The sequence below is a fragment of the Somniosus microcephalus genome, chromosome 2 (assembly GCF_052327205.1).
Source record: "Somniosus microcephalus isolate GS21.2 chromosome 2, FLI_Smic_1.0, whole genome shotgun sequence".
Lineage (NCBI taxonomy): Eukaryota > Metazoa > Chordata > Chondrichthyes > Squaliformes > Somniosidae > Somniosus > Somniosus microcephalus.
In genome coordinates this window covers 236,916,472-236,941,676 of record NC_140988.1, presented here as the reverse complement: position 1 = coordinate 236,941,676, position 25,205 = coordinate 236,916,472, and the positions used below count along the sequence as shown (strand labels likewise).

At 44.3% G+C, this 25,205-nt stretch overlaps 1 protein-coding gene across 1 annotated transcript; it reads left to right on the top strand.

Annotated features, from left to right (window-relative positions):
• The first annotated feature begins 3,500 nt into the window (after positions 1 to 3,500).
• On the top strand, positions 3,501 to 24,618 carry chst14 (carbohydrate (N-acetylgalactosamine 4-0) sulfotransferase 14). The gene is made up of 2 exons (XM_085970384.1): positions 3,501 to 3,929; positions 22,705 to 24,618. Exons 1-2 carry the CDS (start codon positions 3,699 to 3,701, stop codon positions 23,521 to 23,523), a joined length of 1,050 nt encoding a protein of 349 aa, XP_085826510.1. The 5' UTR covers positions 3,501 to 3,698; the 3' UTR covers positions 23,524 to 24,618.
• Positions 24,619 to 25,205: the final 587 nt, after the last annotated feature.

Here is a 25,205-nt window from a genome sequence, read left to right as displayed (position 1 = left end):
CTGGTCCTCCTAATGACATCCCTGCTTGTGTCCTCCTGTGCAACCTGCAACCAGGCTGCGTTGATCTCCTGGGGAGGTCTCTTCCGCCCATTGGAAGGGAAGAGGACCTCCCTGCATGCTCTTACTCCATCCACAAGCATATGGAGGGAATCATGGGAGAGCCTGGGTGCAGCCCTGCACCTCTGTGCGGTGCTTGTCAGTGTTTGCAGCACCTCAATGCTGTAGATCACTGACAGCAGAACTGTCAAAATAAATTTGCGCATGGTCCCTTTAAGGAAACCGGCTGATGACGCATCATCAAGTGACGTCATCAGACCCACTTCCTTCAATTGGCCGGTAAACATGCCGGGTAGGCTTAACAACATAAAATCATTTTGGACACTAGGCTGGGGCCAGCAGCGAGGTCGAGACCCGCCAACGACCCCGGCCACACCGGACCAGCCAAGATAGGGGCAATCGCAGCCTTAGGGAATGTACAAGGGTGAATAGTTGATGTTGTCATTTTGATTTGAATTTGATAAATTTATGAATTTTGTTTGGAATATGTGTTCTGCGGTGGCTCTCATTTCAGCTTTGTGCCCAGGAGGACGCTATGATGTTCCATGACAGAAGGATGGTATGATGGGGAAGTGGTAACCAATGGACATCTGGGGTTTCATTCACTGGAATTGGAGTCTGGTGAGGCAATCACGGACATCCTGTCCGGAACGGGAGTGTGCTGCCTGCCTCTTCCCTTTCTCCTCTTCCTCCTCCTCTTCATCTTCCTCCTCCTCCTCCTCCTGAGGTGGTCCCAAAATTCTAGTGGCAAGGGCCCCAGCCTAGTGTCCAAAGTGATTTTATGTTGTTAAGCCTACCCGGCATGTTTACCAGCCAATTGTGGAGCACGCAGCAGACCACCACAAAATGTCTGGCCCCAGCCTAGTGTCCAAAGTGTTTTTATGTTGTTAAGCCTACCCGGCATGTTTACCGGCCAATTGTGGAGCACGCAGCAGACCACCACAAAATGGGACACCTGCTACGGTGAGTACTGGAGAGCGCCTCCTGAGCAGTCAAGGCCGCGGAACCATTGCTTGAGCACACCAATGGTCTGCTTGATGACGTTCCTTATGGCAGCATGGCTGTCATTATATGAATGCTGGCCACGAGTGGTGGGGTTGCGTTGGGGAGTCATCAGCCAGGTGCAGAGCGGATAGAAGTATCATGAGCGGCCACCCTCGGGTTTGATGTGGTAGTTGGAAGATTTCTGGCACTGGTGCAAAATGAAGGCAGCATGACTGCTGCCAGAATATCAGGCATTCACCATCATGGAGCACTGGACGTGGTCGCACACCAACTGCACATTAAGTGAGTGGTAGCCTTTGTAGTTACGGAACATCTCAAGATTGTTATACAGTGCCCGCAAAGCCATGTGTGTGCAGTCGATGGTGCCCTGCACCATGGGGAAGCCCGCTATCCTGGCAAAGTCACATGTGCGCTCGTCCTGCTTCTCTTTGTTCAGAGAGAAGACAATGAAGTCCTTTCTCCTGGAGAGCCTCTGTGACCTCCCGGATGCAGCGATGGACGGCGAACTGGGAGATGTTAGCTATGTCTCTTGCTGCAGACTGGAAGGATCCGGTGGCAAAAAAATTGAGGGCCACGGTGACCTTGAGGGCCACTGGGAGAGCCGTCGTTGCCCTGCTCTGAAGTTGCAGGTCTGGTTTCAGGAGATGGTACTGTTCTGTGACCACCTCCTTGGTGAAGCGGAGTCTCCAAATACACTGCTCCTGGCTTTACAGGTAGGAGAAGTGCTCTCGGAAGACCCTAGATGGGTAAGGCCTCCTGCTGAGAGCCCTCTTGGCCCTCCTCCTCCCTCTGCGAGCATCTTCTCTTCTTCGCTGCCACTGCTCCATCTCCCTGTCATACCCAAGCGCGAGGGGGACTGCAAGTAGAGCCCCCGTGACTGTGAGCAAGTGGTGTGAGCAGAACCCTTTAAATAAAATGAAAAGCGTTCTCCACTTGCAGCAGCACGCCCTGTGACCTCAGCAACTTTAAACAAGTTTAGAAAGCTCCAAACAATTGCAGAAACTGAGACAGAGCCAGTAGAACTAAAAAGCATGTCAGCTGCAAGTTGTTGATGATCCCTTTAAATAGCGCTCCTGGGGGCTCCTTCCTGTTGCTGAACGTTTGGTCAGCTGGTTGTGATTAGAAAGGGCGTTAAAAGGAGAGCGACGTCCAAAATGGCAGATTGTGCATCAAATCAGCGTGGCACACTCATTGGAGTCACAATCTGCCTAATCTAATTATCAGGAGTGAACGCTAACAACAGCAGCGCTACCGTCCTCCCCAAAATAACGGCTGCTGTGGGACCTGCTGGAAGCGGGCGAAAGTGAGTCAGCCACCATTTTTTCAACAAAATGGGCCTTAACGGCCAGCGCTAAACCTTCGAATTTCTAGGCCAGTATTTCTTCTGGTGGGGGAGTCCAGAACAAGAGGGCATAACCTTAAAATTAGTGCTAGGCCTTTCAGAGGTGATGTCAGGAAACACTTCTTCACACACAGAGTACTGGAAATCTGTAACTCTCTCCTCCAAAAAGCTCTTGAGGCTAAGTCAATTGAAAATTTCAAGACTGAGATTGTTAGATTTTTGTTAGCTAAGGGTATTAAGGGATATGGAAACAAGGCGGGTAAATGGAGTTGAGATACAGATCAGCCATGATCTAATTGAGGGATTTGAACATGAGGATGAGAATTTTAAGATCGAGATACTGCTGGACCAGGAGCCAATGTAGGTCAGCGTGCACAGAAGTGCTGGGTGAATGGCTTGAGGTGCTGACTGGTCTGTTCCTATGTTCCTAACCTCTCCAAAAGAGTTTCTGCCCGTCACAGCACTGAAACGGTCCTAATCAAAGTCACAAATGACATCCTCTGTGACTGTGGTGCACTATCTCTCCTCATCCTCAACCTGTCTGCAGCCTTTGGCATGGTTGCCCCCATCCCCCAAAACTCTATTCCCTTGCCAGATTCCATTCCCCTTCCCGGCCACGGTCTAAGACTATTCGTAACCTCGGTGTCCTATATGACCCTGAGCTGAGCTGCCAACCCATATCCTCACCTCATATCCTCTCTATCACAAAGACTGTCTTAAAACCTACCTCTTCCAAGCTTTCGGTTACCTGTCCTAATGTCCCCTTCTTTGGCTCAGTGTCAATTTTTGTCTGATTACGCACCAGTGTAGCACCTGGGGACGTTTTACTACTTTAAAGGTGCTATATAAATGCAAAAATAGAAACAGAAAATGCTTTAATTTCAGATTCCAGTGTCCGGAGTATTTTGCTTCTACATAAATTCAAGTTGCTGTTGTAGTCAGAATGTCCGGTAATCAAACCTTCAGGAATGCCTCCAACCAGAATTGGCAACCTTAAAAATGACTTGTGTGATCTCTTGCCAACAGCCTGCCTCATATCTCAGTTGGCAGGGTCTAGCAGCGAACAGGATGTCTGCAACTCGTTGCAGCGCATCCGGGACGGCTCTGGTACATGCGCAGTGGTGGGCGAGCAGTGCCACGACGAAAACTACAACTCCCAGAGTGCGCAGCGGGTTTTCGTGGCGCATGCGTGTTGGCGGCGGAGTGAGCCGTCGCGGAAGCGGGTTGTGCGGCTCGCTGGGGCCGGCCAGTGCGAGCGGAGCAGGGGCCGGGCAGTGCGAGCAGTGCAGGTGCCATGGGCCGGTTGACGGCGGCTCGGGCCGCTCGCAGGGCAGTGCTGCTGCCCACCATGCTGACGTTCGCTGTGATCGTGGCGTCGGGCGGACTGCTGCTCATGATCCAGAAGGGCATGTTAGCCGAGGTGGACACGCTGAACGGCCGCACGTACGGAGCCAGGAGCCGGCCGCCCGGCAGCGCAAACCCCGGCCCCACCGGTGAGCAGTGGGGCGACGACCCGGACTACCAGGTGAGCACGGCCCCGGAGTGGCCCTAGGTAGTTAGTGTAACTAGTTATTGTATCCAGCACCGACTGCTAGTTATTGTATTCGGCACCGACTGCTAGTTATTGTATCCAGCACCGACTGCGAGTAACCGCTAGTTATTTTAACTAGCGCTGTCTGCTAGTTATCATAACCAGTGGTGCCAGTTATTATAACCAGCTCTACTTTGCCATTCACCGCCAGATCTGGCTGGACCACATAAAGCATTATCGGGTCTGCTCTCGTCTGCCAAAATTGCTCAGTATTCCAGAATCATTCTGGAATGTAAAGATAAACGCCGGCTCCTATTCTCTACTGCTAACCATCTTCTTAAACCCCTCTCTCCTGTCTTCTCCACCCTCGCCTCTGCCAACAAGTGTGACAAGCTCGTGGACTTCTTTGTCTCTAAGATTGAGACCATTGGTTCAGCTGCCTCTGCCACTTCCGTTCCTTCCCCTAGCCCACTGGGCCAAACTTCCTCTAAGGTTCCCCCCTGCCCTAGCCCTGAACTCACATCTTTCTCCAGTTTCTCTCTGATATCTCCATGATCTCTCCGTGCTCATCTTGTCCATGAGACCCACCTCCTGCTCCCTCGACCCTATTCCCACCAAATTGCTGACCACCCAACTTCCTTTTCTGGCTCCCAGGTTAGCTGACATTGTTAAAGGTTCTCTCTCCTCAGGTACTGTCCCCCTCTCCCTCAAATCTGCCGTCATCACCCCTCTCAAAAAAACAAACCATGACCCCTCTGTCCTTGCAAACTACCGCCCCATCTCCAACCTCCCTTTCCTCTCCAAAGTTCTTGAACGTGTTGTCACCTCCTAACTCCGTGCCCATCTTTCCCGCAGCTCCATGCTTGAATCCCTCCAATCAGGTTTCCGCCCCTGCCACAGTACCGAAACGGCTCTCACCAAAGTCGCAAATTACATCCTTTGTGACTGTGACAAACGTAAACTATCCCTCCTCCTCCTTGACTTGTCTGCAGTTTTTGACACAGTTGACCACTCCATCCTTCTCCAACGCCTCTCCACTGCCGTCCAGCTGGGTGGGACTGCATTCACCTGGTTCCATTCTTATCTATCTAATTGTAGCCAGAGAATCACCTTCAATGGTGTCTCTTTGCGCTCTGGCACCGTTACCTCTGGTGTCCCCCAAGGATCTATCCCTGGCCCCCTCCTATTTCTCATCTACATGTTGAACCTTGGCGACATCATCTGAAAACACAGCGTCAGTTTCTACGTATACGCTGACGACACCCAGCTCCACTTTGCTACCACTTCTCTCGACCGCTCCACGGTTTCTAAATTGTCAGACTGCTTGTCTGACATCCAGTTCTGGATGAGCAGAAATTTACTCCTATTAAATATTGGGAAGACCAAAGCCATTGTTTTCTGTCCCCGCCACAAACTCTGTTCCCTAGCCACTGACTCCATCCCTCCCTAACATCTGTCTGAGGCTGAAACACACTGTTCGCAAACTTGGTGTCATGTTTGACCCTGAAATGAGCTTCTGACCACATATCTGCAGCATAACTAAGACCGCCTACTTCCACCTCCATAACATTGCCCGTCTCAGCCCTTGCCTCAGCTCATCCGCTGCTCTTTGTTACCTCTAGACTATTCCAACACACACCTGGCTGGCCTCCCACATTCTACCCTACGTAAACTTGAGGTCATCCAAAACTCGGTTGACCGTGTCCTAACTCGCACCAAGTCCCGTTCACCCATCACCCCTGTACTGGCTGACCTACATTGGCTCCCAGTTAAGCAACGCCTCGATTTCAGAATTCTCATCCTTGTTTTCAAAACCCTCCATGGCCTCATCCCTCCCTATCTCTAATCTCCTTCAGCCCCACAACCCTACCCCGAGATATCTGCACTCCTCTAATTTTGCCCTCTTGAGCATCCCTAATTATAATCGCTCAACCTTTGGTAGCCGTGCCTTCTGTTGCCTAAGCCCTAAGCTCTGGAATTCCCTGCCTAAACCTCTCCACCACCTCTCTTTCCTTCTTTTAAGACGCCCCTTAAAACCTACCTTTTTGACCAAGCTTTTGGTCACCTGCCCTAATTTCTCCTTATGTGGCTCGGTGTCAAGTTTTTTGTTTTTTAATACTCCTGTGAAGCGTTTTGGGGCGTTTTACTATGTTAAAGGTGCTATATAAATACAAGTTGTTGTTGGTAGTCTTCGCCTTATCGGGGGCTGAGGAGGAGAACTGCAAACGCCCAGAGTAAGGACATGGGGAGTGCAGAGTGGGCCAAAGGGGGTCGGGCACAACAGAGGTACTTGCAACTGTGGGTGCGTCAGACTGGCAACGTTTTGTGTTGCTGTGGACCCAGAGCCAAATCATGAGAGCACTGGATAACCTGAGACTGCCGACCATGTCAGCACTGGATAACCCGAGACTGCAGACCATGTCCGCACTGGATAACCCGAGACTGCAGGCCATGTCGGCACTGGATAACTCGAGACTGCCGACCATGTCAGCACTGGATAACCCGAGATTGCCGACCATGTCAGCACTGGATAACTCTGGACTGCAGACCATGTCAGCACTGGATAACCTGAGACTGCAGACCATGCCTAGAACATAACATAACATAAGAAATAGGAGCAGGAGTAGGCCATTCGGCCCTTTGAGCCTGCTCCGCCATTCAATGAGATCATGGCTGATCTTCTGCCTCAACTCCATTCACCGGCCCTATCGCCATATCCCTTGATGCCTTTACTAGTCAGAAATCTATCGACTTCTGTTTTGAATATACCCAATGACTGAGCCTCCACAGCCCTCTGGGGTAGAGAATTCCAAAGATTCACCACCCTCTGTGTGAAGAAATTTCTTCTCATTTCAGTCCTGACTGGCCTACCCTTTATCCTGAGGCTGTGGCCCCTGGTTCTAGACTCTCCAGCCAAGGGCAACATTCTCCCAGCATCCACCCTATCAAACCCTGTAATAATTTTGTATGCTTCAATGAGATCCCCCCTCATTCTTCTGAATTCAAGAGATAACAGGCCTAGTTTACTCAATCTCTTCTCATACGACAGTCCCGCCATCCCAGGAATGAATCTCGTGAACCTTTGTTGCGCTCCCTCTATGGCAAGTATATCCTTCCTTAGGTAAGGAGACCAAAATTGTACACAGTACTCCAGGTGTGGTCTCATCAAGGCCCTATATAATTGGAGTAAGACTTCTTTACTCCTGTACTCAAATCCTCTTGTAATGAAGGCCAGCATACCATTTGCCTTCCTAATTGCTTGCTGCACCTGCACATTTACTTTCAGTGACCCAGGTCTGTTTGAGCATCTGCATTCCCCAATCTTTCACCATTTAGGAAATACTTTGCCTTTGTTTTTTCTACCAAAGTGGATAACTTCACATTTATCCACATTATATTCCATCTGTCATGTTCTCGCCCACTCACTGAGCCTGTCGAGATCCCATTGAAGCCTCTTTGCAACTGACACTGCCACCTAGCTTTGTATCATCAGCAAATTTGGAAATGTTACATTGAGTTCCCTCATCCAAATCATTGATATAGATTGTGAATAGCTGGGGCCCAAGCACCGATCCTTGCTGTACCCCACTAGTCACAGCCTGCCATCCTGAAAAAGACGCGTTTATCCCTACTCTTTATTTTCTGTCTATTAACCAATTCTCAATCCATGTTAGTATATTACCCCCAATTCCGTGTGCCCTAATTTTGTTCACCAACCTCTTGTGTGGGACCTTATCGAAGGCCTTCTGAAAATCCACATCTACCGGTTCCCCTTTGTCTACTCCACTAGTTACATCCTCAAAGAACTCCAATAGGTTTGTCAAACAGGATTTCCCTTTCATAAATCCATGTTGACTCTGCCCAATCTTACTATTAGTTTCTAAGTGCCCAGTTATTGCATCCTTTATAATAGATTCCAGCATTTTCCCAACTACTAATGTGAGGCTAACAGGTCTGTAGTTCCCTGTTTTCTCTTTCCCTCCTTTCTTAAATAGCGGGGTTACATTTGCTATCCTCCAATCTGCAGGAACCGTTCCAGAATCTATAGAATTTTGGGAGATGACAACCAATGCGTCCACTGTCCCAATGGCCAACTCTTTCAAAACCCTAGGATGTAGGTCATCCGGTCCTTGGGATTTATCGACTTTTAGTCCCATTTTGCTAGTACTGTTTTTTTTTACTAATAATTTCTTTAAGTTCCTCATTCTCGCCACGCCCTTGCTTTTCTCGTATTTCTGGGAGGTTTTTTGTGTCTTCCTCCGTGAAGACAGAAACAAAGTATTTATTTAATTTTTCTGCCATTTCCTCATTTCCCATTATAAATTCTCCTGTCTCTGACTTAAAGGACCTACATTTACCTTTGCCAGTCTTTTCCTTTTTTTCACATAACTATAGACACTTTTACAATCCATTTTTATATTTTTTGCTAGTTTGTGCTCATATTCCATTTTCCCTTTATCAATTTTTTGGTCCCCCTTTGCTGATTTCTAAAAAGATCCTAATCCCCCAGCTTACTGCTTTTTCTGGCAACTTTATAAGCTTCCTCCTTTGATTTAATACTAGCTTTAATTTCTTTTGTTAGCTGTAGTTGGATCACTTTTCCTTTTGAGTTTTTATGCCCTAGAGGAATATGTTTGTTGCAAATTATGCATTATTTCCTTGAATGTTAGCCATTGTATGTCCTCCTTCATACCTTTTAGTATGGTCTCCCAATCTACCATGGCCAAGTTGTCCCTCATACCCTTGTAGTTTCCTCTGTTTAGATTGAAGACCTTAGTTTCAGATTGAACTACATGTCTGTACTGGATAAGCACAGGGGAACATCTAGGCAATAGCGATCACAACATATTAAGGTTTAAGATAAAGATTGAGAAGGACATAAGTAAGACAAAGACCAAAGTAATAAATTGGAAAGAGGCTGATTATAAGGGGATGAGAATAGAACTATGGAAAGTAAACTGGAAAAATTATTTGACAAACATAGAAATAGATCATTAGTGGGTAACATTTAAAACTGTGATCAATAGAGTCCAAGAAAAATATATCCCACTAAAAAACAGGAACAAACTAACCAGTAATGACGCACCATGGATGAATAAATAAATAAGGGAAAAAATAGAACTAAGGAAAAAAGCATACGCTAAGTACCTAGACAACAAAACAGAGAGGATGACGTAGGGAAAGTGAAAAGGTTAGGAAAGAAGTCAAAAAAGCAATTAGGAAGGCAAAGAAAAACTACAAAATTAAATTATCAAGGAATATAAAAAGAAATTTTTAAGTATTCTACATTAACATAAAAGAAAAGTCAAGATGGGTGTAGGGCCACGAAGGGATACACACAATAAACTCTCATATAATGACGGTGAAATGGCAGAAATATTAAATAATTACTTTGCCTCTATATTTACCAGGGAAACTAACATGGTGGACATGACTGAAGAAAAAGATATAAAGTAATTTAAGGTGGAAAGGGAGAGATAATAAACTAATCAGACTTGGAGAGGATAAAACCCCTGGTCCATATGGATTGCATCCATGCATATTAAAAAAAATTAGGCAAGAGATAGCAGAGGCACTTATATATATAAAAATTCATTTAAAAAAGGGAACAGTGCCATAAAAAGGGAGAATAAGCCCAAAGAACTATAGAGCAATTAACTTAACATTGGTGGTAGGAAAGATAATGGAATCCTTACTCAAAGATGTAATAGAAAAACATCTAGAAACTAAAAATATAATAGAGTAGTCAGCACGGATTCCAAAAGGGAAAGACCAACCTTATTGAATTCTTTGAAGAAGTAACAGTAAGGGTAATATAGTAGATGTAATATATTTGGCTTTCCAAAAAGCTTTCGATAAGGTACTGCATAGTAGACTCGTGACGAAGGTCAGAACAACTGAAGTCAGGGGACAAGTAACAGAATGGATAACAACTGGCTATAAAAGAGAAAACCGAGTAGGGGTTAAAGGTAATTACTCAGACTGGCAAATGGTGGGAAGTGGTGTTCCACAAGGATCGGTGCTGGGACCACTGTTGTTCACTATTTACATAAACGATTTGGACTCTGGAATCGGAAGTACAATTTCAAAATTTGTGGATGACAGTAAATTAGCGGGTGTAGTTGATACAGAGGAGGACTGCAACAAAATACAGGATGACTAATAAACTTGCAGAATGGAAATTTAATTGGCAAATGAACTTCAATATAGCTAAGTATGAGGTTGTTTATTTTAGTAGGAAGAATTTAGAGGCCACATACTCCTTGGAAAATAAGTGTCTAACTGGGGTAGAGGAACAGAGGGATCTAGGGGTGCAGATACACAAATCAGGTTAATAAGGCCATAAAATAAATCCACAAAGCACTGAGGTTCATTTCTAGAGGAAGAGAATTGAAAAGCAAGGATGTTATGTTAAACTTGTATAGAACATTGGTTAGACCACACTTGAGTACTGTATACAGTCTGGTCTCCATATTATAAAAAGGATATAGAGGCACTGGAGAAGGTGCAAAAAAGATTTACTAGAATGATACCAAAACTGAGACCTGTTGGCAAGGATTGAACAGTCTGGGGGTCTTTTCTCTATAAAAGAGAAGACTGAGGGGTGACCTGATCGAGGTCTTTAAGATTATAAAAGGTTAGACACAGTAAGTGTTTCCACTTGTGGGCGAGACCAGAACTAGGTGCCATAAATATAGGATTATTTGAAAATTAAAAGGTACAAAGCCTTTTCGAAGCAAATATCCAAAACTAACAATTTTGTTCACTCTGGAAATCTGTCAAATCTTCAACGATTTGTAACCTCTGATAGAATCTAACCGGTGATGTAGATATTATAACATTTACACTAACCAACTCCACAATCCCAAACACACCAAATGATGATATGGGTATTAATGGCTAACTTGATAAACGGTTGCTCCGCTCGATCACACAAAGGGCAAGACCCAAAGCTTGGGGCGAACAATGGCTTTCTGACACCCTTGATGGCTTTCGAGGCCCCCTGACACCCCCTCCCCCACCCTGCCAATAGCAGATCCACCCAATTCCCCTTGCCAATGCCCCTTATCCGTGCTGTGACACAGCTGGACTTGCAATGTGGACGAGCCACATAAAGACTTGAAAAATGCACTCGCTCAATGGAACGCTCATTCCAAAGTGTTCTTAAATAGTCACTAATAAATGCAATGGGGAATTCAGGAGAAACTTCTTTATCCCGAGAATGTGGAACTCGCTATCATCGGGAGTAGCTGAGGCAAATCACATAGAGGCATTTAAGGGGAAGCTAGATAAGCATATGAGGGAGAAGGGAATAGAGGGTTATGCTGATAGTTAGATGAGGAAAGATGGGAGTAGGTTTGAGTGGAGCATAAATGCCGGCATGGGCTGGTTGGGCCGAATGCCCTGTTCTGGGAACGAAGAGGATTGTAAAGAAATAGTCTGATTTTACAAGTTTATGTTCACCACGTGGAAATTTAACACCAGGAGCAAACATCAGGAATTCAAGTGTGCGTTCCAATGATTTTCAAACCAAAATGATCAAAAACTTGTAAAATGAACCCCCTTCTGGACATTTTCAACTCACAGTCCCCAGACCACTGAAGGCTGGTGAGGGGATTCCAGGGGCTCTGCAAGATAACCAGATTTCTGTCCAAATGTTCCCAGATGTCAGTATTTTTTTGATTTGTTTTGACTTCATAGCACATTCTTCTGTTGCCTTTATATAATTTTAAAAAACAAATTAAAAAAATATCTGAAATGATAGCAGTTTTTCTTTGAATAGCTACCACATCTTTTGGAATTTAGGACAGGGGATTGACCCCAGTACGGATCTTTGGTACAATCACAGTATTTTTGCCACCAACAATGGGACGCATTCTTTGCCTTCCTTTACCAGTTTTAAAAGAGAATACGCAGATTGAATTGAAGAAAAAAGAATTGAACTGTTCAATATTGCTGGTGACGTATTTAATTTGTAGTCTCTATCACTCAAGGTTTTTATTGGACTTAAAGCTGTGATTTGTAAATATGATTGTTCTATTAATGAGCAGGCATGCTGGAGTTAAAATTTGTAACGTGATTCATGTTGTGCTTGTGCTAAATTTCTGATACCGACTGGATAAAGACAAAAGGACATCTTGCCAATTGAAACTTTAGGAATTTTAATAACATATGACAGTGGAATTCATAACTAGTTGTAGTGGTATAAAGTACACGTCTGAATTTATCTTAACTTCAAATTCAGCAGAGAATTGTATTCTGCTTGGAGCATAAAAGTCTGCACAGTCTGGTATCTTGAAATAATTAAAGTGCTGTGGGGCATCTCTTGTGATCACTGTTTTGTATTTAGTAACTCCTTGATGGTATTAATGGGTAGAGGGCGGCTTAGGAGTTGACAGTTTAAATACTTGTTCAGGCAGGCCAGACTTAAGTCAGCTTGCTTTCCATTGAAGGAAACTGGCTCATAGCTCCTTCCCAAATCTGTGAAGTACTAACCTAGATAGTACAAATATGTAAAATGATGAGCATCAGCTCTTGGTGAGCTCCAGGATGACTTAAAAGGCAATTGGTGGTTATGGGTGTGAAAGTAATGTTCTGAACCTCCCTCCATCTGGTTGGCTGGGACTCTGTCAAATCCAAATTTACAGCCTTGAGGTCCGCATTCCTCAACTTGAGGACATTTCCCTACATAAATTTTAACTGTGTCAATTGCAGATAAGGCCATCTCTTCGTATCGCTCTCCACCCACATCCCCTTTCCACCGCCGCCCCCCCCCCCCCCCCCCCACAAACCCTACTTCCTTCTGTGTCCACCCCTGGGGAAAAAAACTCAACTGCACTTCTGAAATCCCAACTGTCTAGACTCTGGCCCTACATTCACCATGACATTTCTGCAGCTACCGATCTGCTCAACCACACCCTCACCACTATCTTTGATGCCCTAGTCTCTACTAAAACAATTACCCTCTCTCACCCTGGCTGTTCCCCCTGGTACGGTCTTAAGTCCAAGGGACGCAGACTTGAACGGATATGGCGGACAACTGGTTTAATCATTCACCGCCAGATCTGGCTGGATCACATAAAGCACTATCGGGCCCTGCTCTCGTCTGCTAAAATTGCTCACTATTCCAGAATCATTCTGGAATGCAAAGATAAACCCCGGCTCCTATTCTCTACTGCTAACCGTCTTCTTAAACCCCTCTCCCCTGTCTCCTCTATCCTCACCGCCGATAACAAGTGTGAGGAGCTCATGGATCTCTTTGTCTCTAAGATTGAGACCATCCGTTCAGCTACCTCTGCCACTTCCCTTCCTTCCCCTAGCCCACCGGGCCAAACTTCCTCTAAGGTTCCCCCCTGCCCTAGCCCTGAACTCACATCTTTCTCCAGTTTCTCTCCGATCTGCGCTCATCCTGTCTGAGACCCACCTCCTGCTCCCTCGACCCTATTCCCACCAAACTGCTGACCACCCAACTTCCTTTTCTTGCTCCCATGTTAGCTGGTATTGTTAGCGGTTCACTCTCCTCAGGTACTGTCCCCCTCTCATTCAAATCTGCCGTCATCTCCCCTCTCCTCAAAAAACCAAACCATGATCCCTCCGTCCTTGCAAACTACTGCCCCATTTCCAACCTTTCTTTCCTCAAGTCCTTGAACGTGTTGTTGCTTCCCAAATCCCTGCCCGTTTTTCCCGCAATTCCATGTTTGAATCCCTCCAATCAGGTTTCTGCCCTTGCCACAGTACTGAAACGGCTCTCCTCAAAGTCACAAATGACATCCTTTGTGACTGTGACAAAGGTAAACTATCCCTCCCCGTCCTTCTTGACTTGTCTGCAGCCTTTGACACGGTTGACCACTCCATTCTCCTCCAACGCCTCTCCACCGTCGTCCAGCTGGGTGGGACTGCAGTCGCCTGGTTCCATTCTTATCTATCTAATTGTAACCAGAGAATCACCTGCAACAGCTTCTCTTCCCGCTCCTGCATCGTTACCTCTGGTGTTCCCCCAAGGATCTATTCTTGGCCCCCTCCTATTTCTCATCTACATGTTGTCCCTTGGCATCATCATCTAAAACATAGCGTCAGTTTCCACATGTACGCTGACGACACCCAGCTCTACTTCACTACCTCTTCTCTCGACCCCTACACGGTGTCTGAATTGTCAGACTGCTTGTCCAACATACAGTTCTTGATGAGCAAAAATCTTCTCCAATTAAATATTGGGAAGACTGAAGCCACAAACTCCGTTCCCTAGCCACTGATTCCATCCCTCTCCCTAACATCTGTCTGAGGCTGAATCACACTGTTCACAACCTTGGTGTCATATTTGACCCTGAAATGTGCTTCCAACCACATATCCGCCTCCGTAACATCATCTGTCTCTGCCCTTGCCTCAGCTCATCTGCTGCTGAAACCCTCATCCATGCCTTTGTTACCTCTAGATTTGACTGTTCCAACGCACTACTGGCTGGCCTCCCACATTCCACCCTACGTAAACTTGAGGTCATCCAAAACTCGGCTGCCCGTGTCCGAACTCGCACCGTCCCGTTTGCCCATCCAACCTGTGCTCGCTGACCTACATTGGCTCCTGGTTAAGCAGCGCCTCGATTTCAAATTTCTCATCCTTGTTTTCAAATCCCTCCATGGCCTCGCCCCTTCATATCTCTGTAATCTCCTTCAGCCCTACAACCCCCCCCCCCCCCCCCGAGATATCTGTGCTCCTCTAATTCTGCCCTCTTGAGCATCCCTGATTATAATCGCTCAACCTTTGGTGGCCGTGCCTTCTGTTGCCTAGGCCCTAAGCTCTGGCATTACCTGCCTAAACCTGTCCGCGCCTCAACTTCTCTTTCCTCCTTTTAAGACGCTCCTTAAAGCCTACCTCTTTGACCAAAATTAGTCACCTGCCCTAATTTATCCTTATGTGGATCGGTGTCAAGTTTTTGTCTTAAAATACTCCTGTGCAGCGCATTGGGACGTTTTACTACGTTAAAGGCACTATATAAATACAAGTTATTGTATTTTGACAATAGATCCCTTATAGTTTTTGTCAAAAACATTACTCTTGAACAATATTTTTTGTTAACTTGAACATAACATAAAAAATAGGAGCAGGAATAGGCCACTTGGCCTCTCGAGCCTGCTCCGCCATTCAATAAGATCATGGCTGATCTTGGGCTCAAAGCCACTTCCCCGCCCGCTCCTCATAACCCTTCACTCCCTTATCTTGCAAAAATCTCTCTATCTCCACCTTAATGTATTTAATGACCCAGCCTCCACAGCTCTCCGGGGCAGAGAATTCCACAGATTTACGACCCTCTGAGAGAAGAAATTTCTCCTTATCTCAGTTCTAAAAGGGCGACCCTTTATTCTAAAACTGTGCCCCCGCGTTCTAGATTCCCCACGAGAGGGAACATCCACTCAGCATCTACCTTGTCGAGCCTCCTCCGTATCCTATATGTTTCAATACAATCGCCTCTTATTCTTCTAAATTCCAACGAGTATAGGCCCAACCTGCTCAACCTTTCCTCATAAGTCAACCCCCTCATCTCTGGAATTAACCTAGTGAATCGTCTCTGAACTGCCTCCAATGCAAGTATATCCTTCCTTAAATAAGGAGACCAAAACTGTACGCAGTACTCAAGGTGTGGTCTCACCAATACCCTGTACAGTTATTGCAGGACTTCCCTGCTTTTATACTCCAACCCCTTTGAAATAAAGGCCAACATTCCATTTGCCTTTTTAATTACTTGCTGTACCTGCATGCTAACTTTTTGTGTTCCATGCACAAGGACCCCCTAGGTCCCTCTGAACTGTAGTATTTTGTAATCTCTCCATTTAAATAATTAGCTTTTTTTCCTGCCAAAGTGTATAACCTCGCAATTTCCCACATTATACTCCATCTGCCAAATGTTTGCCCACTCACTTAGCCTCTCTATATACCTTTGCAGGTTCTTTGAGTCCTCTACACAACTTGCTTTCCCACCCATTTTTGTATCATCTGCAAACTTGGCTACATTACACTCGGTCCCTTCATCCAAGTCATTAATGTAGATTGTAAATAGTTGGGGCCCCAGCACCGATCCCTGTGGCACCCCACTAGTTACCATTTGCCAACCGGAAAATGACCCATTTATCCCAACTCTCTGCTTTCTGTTAGTTAGCCAATTCTCTAGCCATGCTAATATAGTACCCCCAATTCCGTGAGCTCTTATCTTATGCAGTAACCTTTTATGTGGCACCTTATCGAATGCCTTCTGGAAATCCAAATACACCACATCCACTGGCTCACCCTTGTCCACCCTGCTCGTTACCTCCTCAAAAAAACTCCAGCAAATTTGTTAAACATGATTTCCCTTTCATAAAACCATGCTGACTCTGCTTGACTGCATTATGATTTTCCAAATGCCCTGCTACTGCTTCCTTAATGAAGGACTCCAACATTTTCCCAACAACAGATGTTAGGCTAACTGGTCTATAGTTTCCTACTTTCTGTCTCCCTCCTTTCTTAAATAGGGGTGTTACATTTGCGATTTTCCAATCCGCTGGGTCCTCTCCAGAGTCCAGGGAATTTTGGTATATTGCAACCAATGCATCCACTGAAATATTTCCCTGCTCCCATATTCTCAATGGACTGTTCCACTGTTAATATCCAGGTGTGGATCAAGCCTGTTTGACTTGCATTCTCTGTTCTGATTTCATGCCATGAATCAGTCTGTATGAAAAAGGGGAAAAATTAAAATAGAAGATATAAATTCAGCATGTTAAACTTTTAAACATTGTATGTTATGAAAATGAGCTGTAGTTATCTAAAGTACATCATCCAAAATGCAGAATCCATCTATATCACCTTTATTAATACTTGTATGGCTGCAAGGTAGTCCAGGAGCAGCCATTTTTGTAGAAATTCCCCTGCAATTATACCATAGGTTAGGAGTCCTAATTTAAGGACACCGTATTCATGATGCAGCATTCCTTTCCAAGGTCATTCTGAATTCCAGCTATGATGTACATAGAATGAGTAATGAGGAGATCATCTTTAATGAGGGTGCCATTAATCTGGTCACTTGATCTAGAAGTATAGCTTTAGTCCAATGAAAGAAGCTTTGTTAAGCTTAGCGTAAAAACCTCTGCTTGGAATTTCCATGGGCGTTCTCCCGATCGTCTGCTGAAGTTACGGCAGGCGATCAGGAGAACCCACACAAACACAAGTCTTGATTATTAAACTGAAAAGCACAAGAATAGTGAGGTCTTTTGTATCGAACTGAGCAAAGGTCATTAGAGTTAGATTTCATCTTGCCATTCTTTCATAGATTTTTGTGGTAGAATTCTCTTTGTACTCCTCGACATTTTCATCTTCTGAATAGTCCAAACAAAAATGAAACAATTTGAATACTGTTAAATCTGATTGTTTCTTTTCTTAATTATACTTTTATCTTCCTGCTCCTAAATTAGAGAAAGGTGATTAAGAGGACAGATCCAGACTGTCTTCCCTTTCCTTTGTGGTCTTGATTGCCGTGTGATGTAAACACGCATCTGGCAGGACTGGGTAATGCTGAAAATTAGACCTTGAAAGTAAGACTCTTGGAAAAACTAAAATTGATTGAAAAGGTTCAGCGAAGTATTAACCTTTGGTGTGCTGCTGACATTTCAGCTTTGATGAACTGAAAAAACTGTCGTTTGCTGAAAATCATCTCAAATCTTTGAAGGTGGCAGGACAAGTTGATAAGGCTGTTAAAAAGTATACGGGAGCCTTGGCTTTATAAATAGAGCCATAGAGTACAAAAGTAGGGAACTTATGCTGAACCTTTAGAAATCACTGGTATGCCTTAGCTGGAGTATTGTGTCCAATTCTGGGCACCACACTTTAGGAGAAGATGCAGAGATTTATTAGAATGGTACCAGAGATGAGGGACTTTAGTTACGTGGAGAGACTAGAGAAGCTGGGATTGTTCTCCTTAGAGCAGATTTATAAGGGAGATTTAATACAGGTGTTCAAAATTCTGAGGGTTTTGATAGAGTAAATAAGGAGAAACTGTTTCCACTGGCAACAGGGTCGCTAACCAGAAGGCACAGATTTAAGATGATTAGAAAAAGAACCAGAGGGGAGATGAGGAAACTTTTTTTTAATGCAGGGAGTGGTTATGATTTAGAATGCACTACCTGAAAGGGTGGTGGAAGCACATTCAGTAGTAACTTTCAAAAGGACATTGGATGTATACTTGAATAGGAAAAAATTGCAGGACTATGGGGAAAGACCAGTAGAGTGGGACTAACTGGATAGCTCTTTCAAAAGGGAAGGTTATGCTTGAGCAACCGTTTTGAATTATTTGAAGAAGTAACAAAATGTAGATAAGGGTAGTGCGGTAGATGTAATATATTTGGATTTTCAAAAGGCCTTTGATAAGGCCGGGAATCGGAAATACAATTTCAAAATTTGGCGCTAATACCAAATTGGGGCATGCAGTTAAAACTGAGGAAGACTGCGACAAAATATAAGACGTTAATAAACTTGCAGAATGGCTGTGTAAATGGCAAATTAATTTCAATATAGATAAGTGAAGTGGTGTATTTTGGTAGGAGAAATAAGGAGGCTACATACTCCTTGGAAAATAACAAGTCTAAATGGGGTAGAGGAGGAAAGCGATCTAGAGGTACATATTCACAAACCATTTAACGCAGGTTAACAAGGCCATAAAAAGGTCTTTAAGTTTATGCAGGGGTTTGATAGGGTAGATGTAGAGAAAATGTCCCGTAATTTGCAGCCCTTACGGATGCGTATGCGCCCATAAGGGCCGCGTAAGTTCCAGGTTTTCGCATGCGAGAAAACCCGGAACTTGCGATCGGTCAATTCTCTTGACAGTTCCTCCGCATCCCTGGGAAAAGGGCATCCGTGGGTGGAGAGTTGTGCTATTTGCCCAACTTATGCCCAGTGAATGCCTGTGAAATTCTTAGCTGGTAAAAGCAGGTCTTACGTAGGCATAAGAGTTTGAACCTATGCAATAAGGTAGTTATTTTTAGTCCCTTTAAAACATTTACATTTATTTTTCATTTGTTTTAAATATTGAATTAAATGGCATTTTAATTAATTTTAAATGTTTTTTTTTCATTTATTTGATGTGTACGAGTATTTTGGGGGTATTCCCATTCATGCTTATGGGGTTTCCGTATATACGGAATCCCCATAAGTATGAATGGGGATCCCCTTCTTTCATTGGGCTGGCCCACATGATCCCAGCTTCTACCCACGCGTACCCGTAATCTCTGTAGCTCCCGGACCACCAGGTACACGGGCATTTTATTTGCAGATTGGAAGCATTTCCCCGCAGGAAGCTTCCGACCGCAAATTCAGGGCCAATGTTTCCGCTTGTGGGGGAATCCAATATAAATATAAGATTCGTCACCATTAAATCCAATAGGGAATTTGGGAGAAACTTCTTTACCCAGAGTGGTTAGAATGTGGAACTTCCTACCACATGGAGTAGTTGAGGTGAATAACATAGATTCATTTAAGGGGAAGCTAGATAAGTACATGAGGGAGAAAGGAATAGAAGGTTATGTTGATGGGGTTAGATGAAGTAGCGTGGGAGGAGGCTCATGTGGAGCACAAACACTGGCATGGACATCTGGGCCGATTTGTGCTAAAAAAAAACTCTATGGCCGGAATTTTCTTTACCTTGGCAGGTCCGGTGCGGGCGGTGGCCATGGCGCGTCACAACTCCGCTGCTGGCTCCATCTCCCACTGTTGAAAATGAACTTACCTTAATGGGGCCTATTAAGCACGCCCAGCGTGTTATCGGCCCAATGAGATGGTGCGGGTCTGGAAACATCATTCATGACGTGTTTTCAGACGGGATCTTTAAAGGGACCATGGCCACATTATATTTGACGTTTCATCTAACATAATGCTGCCTGTGCACTACAGCATTGGAGTGCTGCAAACACTGACACTGGCTGCACAGAGGCAGAGGGCTGCACCCAGGTTCACCGATGACTCCCTCCATGTGCTTAATGAGGGAGTCAGAGCACGCAGGGAGGTCCTCTTCCCTTCCGATGGGTGGCAGAGACCTCCCCAGGAGACCAAGACAGCCTGGTTGCAGATTGCAGAGGAGGCCACGAGCAAGGATGTGGTCAGGAGGACCTGAATGCAGTACTGCAAACGTTTCAATGATCTAATTAGATCAGGAAACATTAGCACGAAGCCATACTCAACTGCATCTGCTGTGCCTCTCATCACATCCCCATCACTCTGCCTTCCCTACCCTACTCCTGCACATCCTTACTCACCCCAACATACCTTGCACCTCCATTCATCCCTCTCTATCTACATTATCACATCCCCATCTCAGTAGCCACCCCTCACACTCCCCCTCATCCTAGTGCAATCATACCAACTAACAACACACAAGGGTAGCCACTTGGGTGTTTTATCCAATGTTTATGTAAAGTTTCTGTTAATGTGGTGTCAAACATAAAAATCTTTATTTTCAACACTTTTCTGTCTTGGACAGATTTCTGTGCACCTTTGGAAGTGGCTTAGTGAGTTGCAGTGAATGGTGAGATGTAATGGTACCCCCACAATGGTGGTGAGTGTGAAAGGAATGGCTTGGGCATTGTAGGGATGCTTTATGGTGTTGGTGTGGGTTGGTGCCAACCTGGCACATCATGTGGCAGCCATATGGGTGTACAGCATAAAGTTAACAAAATCTGGTCATGATGAGGCCATCCCTGGCCTCCCAGGCAGCAATGTGCTCGGGTGCCCTCTGTCCTGTGCAGTATCGAGTGATTGTGGAGAAGGTTGGTGCTGCTGGTGTTGGGGCTCATCATTCTGAGGACCAAGGTGAGAGAGTATAAACGGCACCCTTGTTGATGGAATAGATGGCAGGTGAAGTACAGATGACAGTAGCACTCAGTCAGTGGTGAGAGTGTTCTTCCAATGTGATGACACTGAATGGAGACTTTGTTGGAAACACTTGCCGCCTGCAGAATCTGTGCTGGAAATGGACTGAGCAACAGCTTCTGCCCAAGGAAAGTGATCATCTGTCAGGTGGGAGCTTTTACTGTACATTTGATGCTGTCAAGTAATAAGCTGGAGCAATGGCTATGGAACTCCCGCCTCAGGTTAACAGACGTGGATCCCGAGCTGCGTGAATCCCGTGGTCATGCAGGGAAATTTAAAAAGTAAGTGAAAAAAGGCTCTTAAGTGCCTGTAAACTACTTGATAATCATCTCAATTGGGTCAGCTCCGTAATGACAGATGCACTTGGGGGAAAGGAGTGTTGGAGCGAGATGACAGCTGGTTCCTGACCCGTTGTCAAAAATAACAACTTTCCCACCCGACATGCCACCGATTGCGCCCGCTACCACCCCGGAAAATTCTGGCCTATGTAATTCTTTCAAAGAGCCAGCACAAGCACGATCATCACAGGTCAACATTTTTCAAATTAAAAACAGTGATGGGAACACAGCAAATCAGTAAGTGTTCGGATGACGGGTACATTCATGAACAGTCACAACCTGTCTTTTTCCAGCTGCTGAGTGACCTGTATATTTCCAGCATTTTTAGGTTTTTTTTTAATTTCACATTTTCAGTTTCCTTTTTATTTTAGCCAAAGCTTTTCAGCCAAGTCTCAAATAGATGTTGGGGTCAGTGAAGCAGAGGAAATAAGGTAAGTAAAAGCATTGCAAGCCTTCCCCCCGCATCTTATTTTTCTCCCCATTTCTCCTGTAGACATATACTGAGATATGGTTTATTTGCTACTAGCAGCCCTCTGGTACCTTGATCAGTGCTGAGGCCAAATGTAGCTCCACAACATTTGCCCTGACTGAGTTCAGCTAATTCAGTGTAAAACAGGAATTAAATATAGGACATTTGGATAAGTGTCTTCGTTCACTAGGCCATCGAGGGAACTCTAAATGTTTTTATTTCAGTTGGAGTGTCATAAGAACAAGAACATATTTTAATCTTCCTGTTGTCATTTTAGTTGCCGTTATATAAAAATATAAGCGAGTAGCTTTTTAGTAAATATCCTTAACATGCAATACTGCACAAATGAGGCACATCATTGAGTACTTGGTTCTATGACTCTCATTGTGAACAAATTTGAATGTTACCAAATGCTCTGCTTTTCAGGGTAGAACGAAAAACTGCCCTTTCAGTTGTGTAAAGCCATCTGTGTGGTATAGATGTCATTGGGCACCTGAATACAGCTGAAGTAAAGAGAGAACTTGCATTTATATAGCACCTTTCACGGCCTTGGGACGTCCCAACGCGCTTCACCGCCAACTAAATGCTTTGAAGTGTTGTCACTGTTGTAATGTAGGGAATCGCGGCAGCCAATTAGCATACAAGGTCCCACAAACAGCAGTGAGGTTAACTGACCAGATAATCTATTTTTAGTGCTAGCAGTTGAAGGATTAATGTTGGCCAGGACACCGGAAGAACTCCCCTGCTCTTTTTTTGAATAATACCATGGGTTCTTTTATGAGGGGGGCAGAGGGGATCTCTATTTTTAATGTCTCATCCGAAAGATGGGACCTACGACTGCACTGAAGTGTCAACCTAGACTATGTGCTCAGGTCTTTCCTTTCTGATCCAGATGCGTGAGAGCTACCAGTGAGCCAAGGCTGACACCTTAAGTAATTGAAGAAGGAGCAAAGTTTTCATACTGTGCTAACTCTATCTTCTAGCATTTATCTAAAAAGTCATCTATGTGTAGGGGGGTATGTATATTACTATATCTCTAATTGTTTTTTTCATATTTTCCACCTTTTTTTCTAGATTATTCAAGAGATTCGGAACAGGACTCTTCAGAGTGTATGCAAACATAAAACTATGCCACATGGCATCTTGGATTTAACATCATCCCAGCGGCGGACTTTACTGAAACACATCCTGGTCAATGACAAATACAAGTTTTTGTATTGTTATGTACCCAAAGTTGCGTGCTCTAACTGGAAACGTGTTATTAAAGTTCTGAATGGTGTGCTGGACAATGTGCATGTGCAGATAAAAATGGACCACAAGAATGATCTGGTCTTCCTCGGCGATTTAAAGAACAGTGAAATTAAATACAGGCTGAAATATTACTATAAGTTCATGTTTGTTCGAGACCCAATGGAGCGAATGTTGTCAGCTTATAGAAACAAGTTTGGAGAAATTGAGGCATACCAGAGGAGGTTTGGAATGGAGATAGTGAGAAGGTATAGGAAAAACGTGGGGCAGTCCAAGGGGGATGATGTTACTTTTACAGAATTTCTCCAGTACTTGGTGGATGAAGATGTCGAAACAATGAATGAACATTGGATGCCAGTTTACAATCTGTGCCAACCATGTGCTGTGATGTATGACTACATTGGCTCCTATGAACGATTGCACAGTGATGCACGCTATGTACTTCAAAGTGTTGGGGCACCACACAGTGTTGAGTTTCCTCACAGACAAGCATGGTATAAACCTATCACTAAGGAGACCTTGCATTACTACCTATGTAAAGTGCCACAAGAACTTCTGAATGAACTTTTACCAAAATATATTCTAGATTTTTCACTCTACGCTTATCCTCTCCCAAATGTTACAAGTGAATATTGCAGACATTGAAGGGCATCGTTATCCACGCTGTGGGGGTGGGAAAGCTTTTTCCCATTTATTTTTTTAAATGCTAGATGTGAAGGGGTCATTGGCATTGCAGAAATGTTATATCGTTGCTTTTGCGTGATGTCATAATATACACACATGACACTGGGATAATTACCTTCCTAGCATGGTGACAATTCCACCCCAACACCTCCCGCCTCCCATCTCAAAGCTTTGAAAGTTTTGCCATCAATGATTAGTTAGAATTGAATTTTGTGGGTTATTGCCCCAGGACCAGTATTACTGACACTAACTGCTTTTGGTTTCAAAGTCATTGTTCCAGGTGCGCTAAAGAAAAGACAACAATCTTTGAGCTATTTGAACTTTTTATCCTTCTATGGTCCCTGTATTGACATTTTATTGTTTACTTTCATTTTATTTTTCTGTTCCTTTTCCTCTTCATTTTTCTTTATTTCCTTTGCTCCTCGTATATTTCCATCTATTCTTTTATCAATAGGAAATTCTCCAGTTACTTGCCATTGGGTAGCACTCATTAGAATCCTATTGTATAGTAACCAATCCCACCCAGTGTCAACAATCTAACAATAGCAACACAGTGAATCTTACTGGGGCCATGGAAGACATATTTTTCCAGGTCCAGACCATTGTCTTCCTTTTACTTTTTTTTAAAAAGTACAGGTCTCACACTTTGAATCAGTGTTATTTCTAGCTCCTGGTTACTTTTTAATAGCTTCTTAATTCTGGTAGAATGCAAAAACCTTGATCGTGCAATGGAGGATTGGCTGTTGACACTGACCATGCGTATGGATTTGACACACTTTTTAAATGTACACAGAGTGCACTAGGCCCTTGTGATCTTGCTCTTTGCTTATACCTCCCTCTAAAGAAATTGCATGGAACACCACTTGCTTTTTCATGGATTCTACAGAATGGTGGTGGAACATCTAATGTATGTATAGATTATAAAAGCTGATATGAGCAGATTGGAATACAGTTCACTGGGCACAGGGAGGGCTCATGGTAGCACAATTTTTTAAAATAGGTATATTTTTTATGGAGATGTTACATTACAGGTCAAATAAAATATTACCACTTTGACTTTTTTTTCCCCATTTGCCATTAGTGACTGGTGTGTATTTCTCTGCTACATTTTCAAACCAGGCATTTGACTAAATGTCTATATATATCTGATGATCTGGACATGTTGCCAAAATAGGCTGTACTTCATTGCTGGCACCATGTTGTAAAGCAATCAGCGTATGATTCCAGAGTACTAGAGCAGTTGCAAACTGAACAATGGCAATCTTCACATTTACTTACAGTACCTTAACCAAAGCACCAGGGTTCATTTCTAGAGGGATAGAATTGAAAAAGCAGAGAAATTGTGTTAATTGGTCTAACCAAGGTTCTATACAAGTTTAAGAGTACTGTGTAGAGTTCTGGTCCCCATATTATAAAAAGGACACTGGTGAAGGTGCAATTTTCTTTGGTATAACCTCTCCGTTCTGGTATCATTCTAGTAAATCAGGAAAGATTGAACAGGCAGGGGCTCTTTTCTCTAGAAAAAAAGACTGAGGGGTGCCCTGATAGCGGTCTTTAAATCAGTTTCTCTGATATTGGGAACAATGATTCAGCTACTTCTTGTGCAATCAATCCCTCCATTGTCTGATCCAGGAATAATGGAT

Bases quoted from the DNA above. Each gene is read 5' to 3' on its own strand.
- chst14 (XM_085970384.1), top strand. From the start codon at position 3,699: ATGGGCCGGTTGACGGCGGCTCGGGCCGCTCGCAGGGCAGTGCTGCTG. The intron at 3,930-22,704 runs GTGAGCACGGCC...CTTTTTTTCTAG, and splicing joins GCGACGACCCGGACTACCAG to ATTATTCAAGAGATTCGGAA.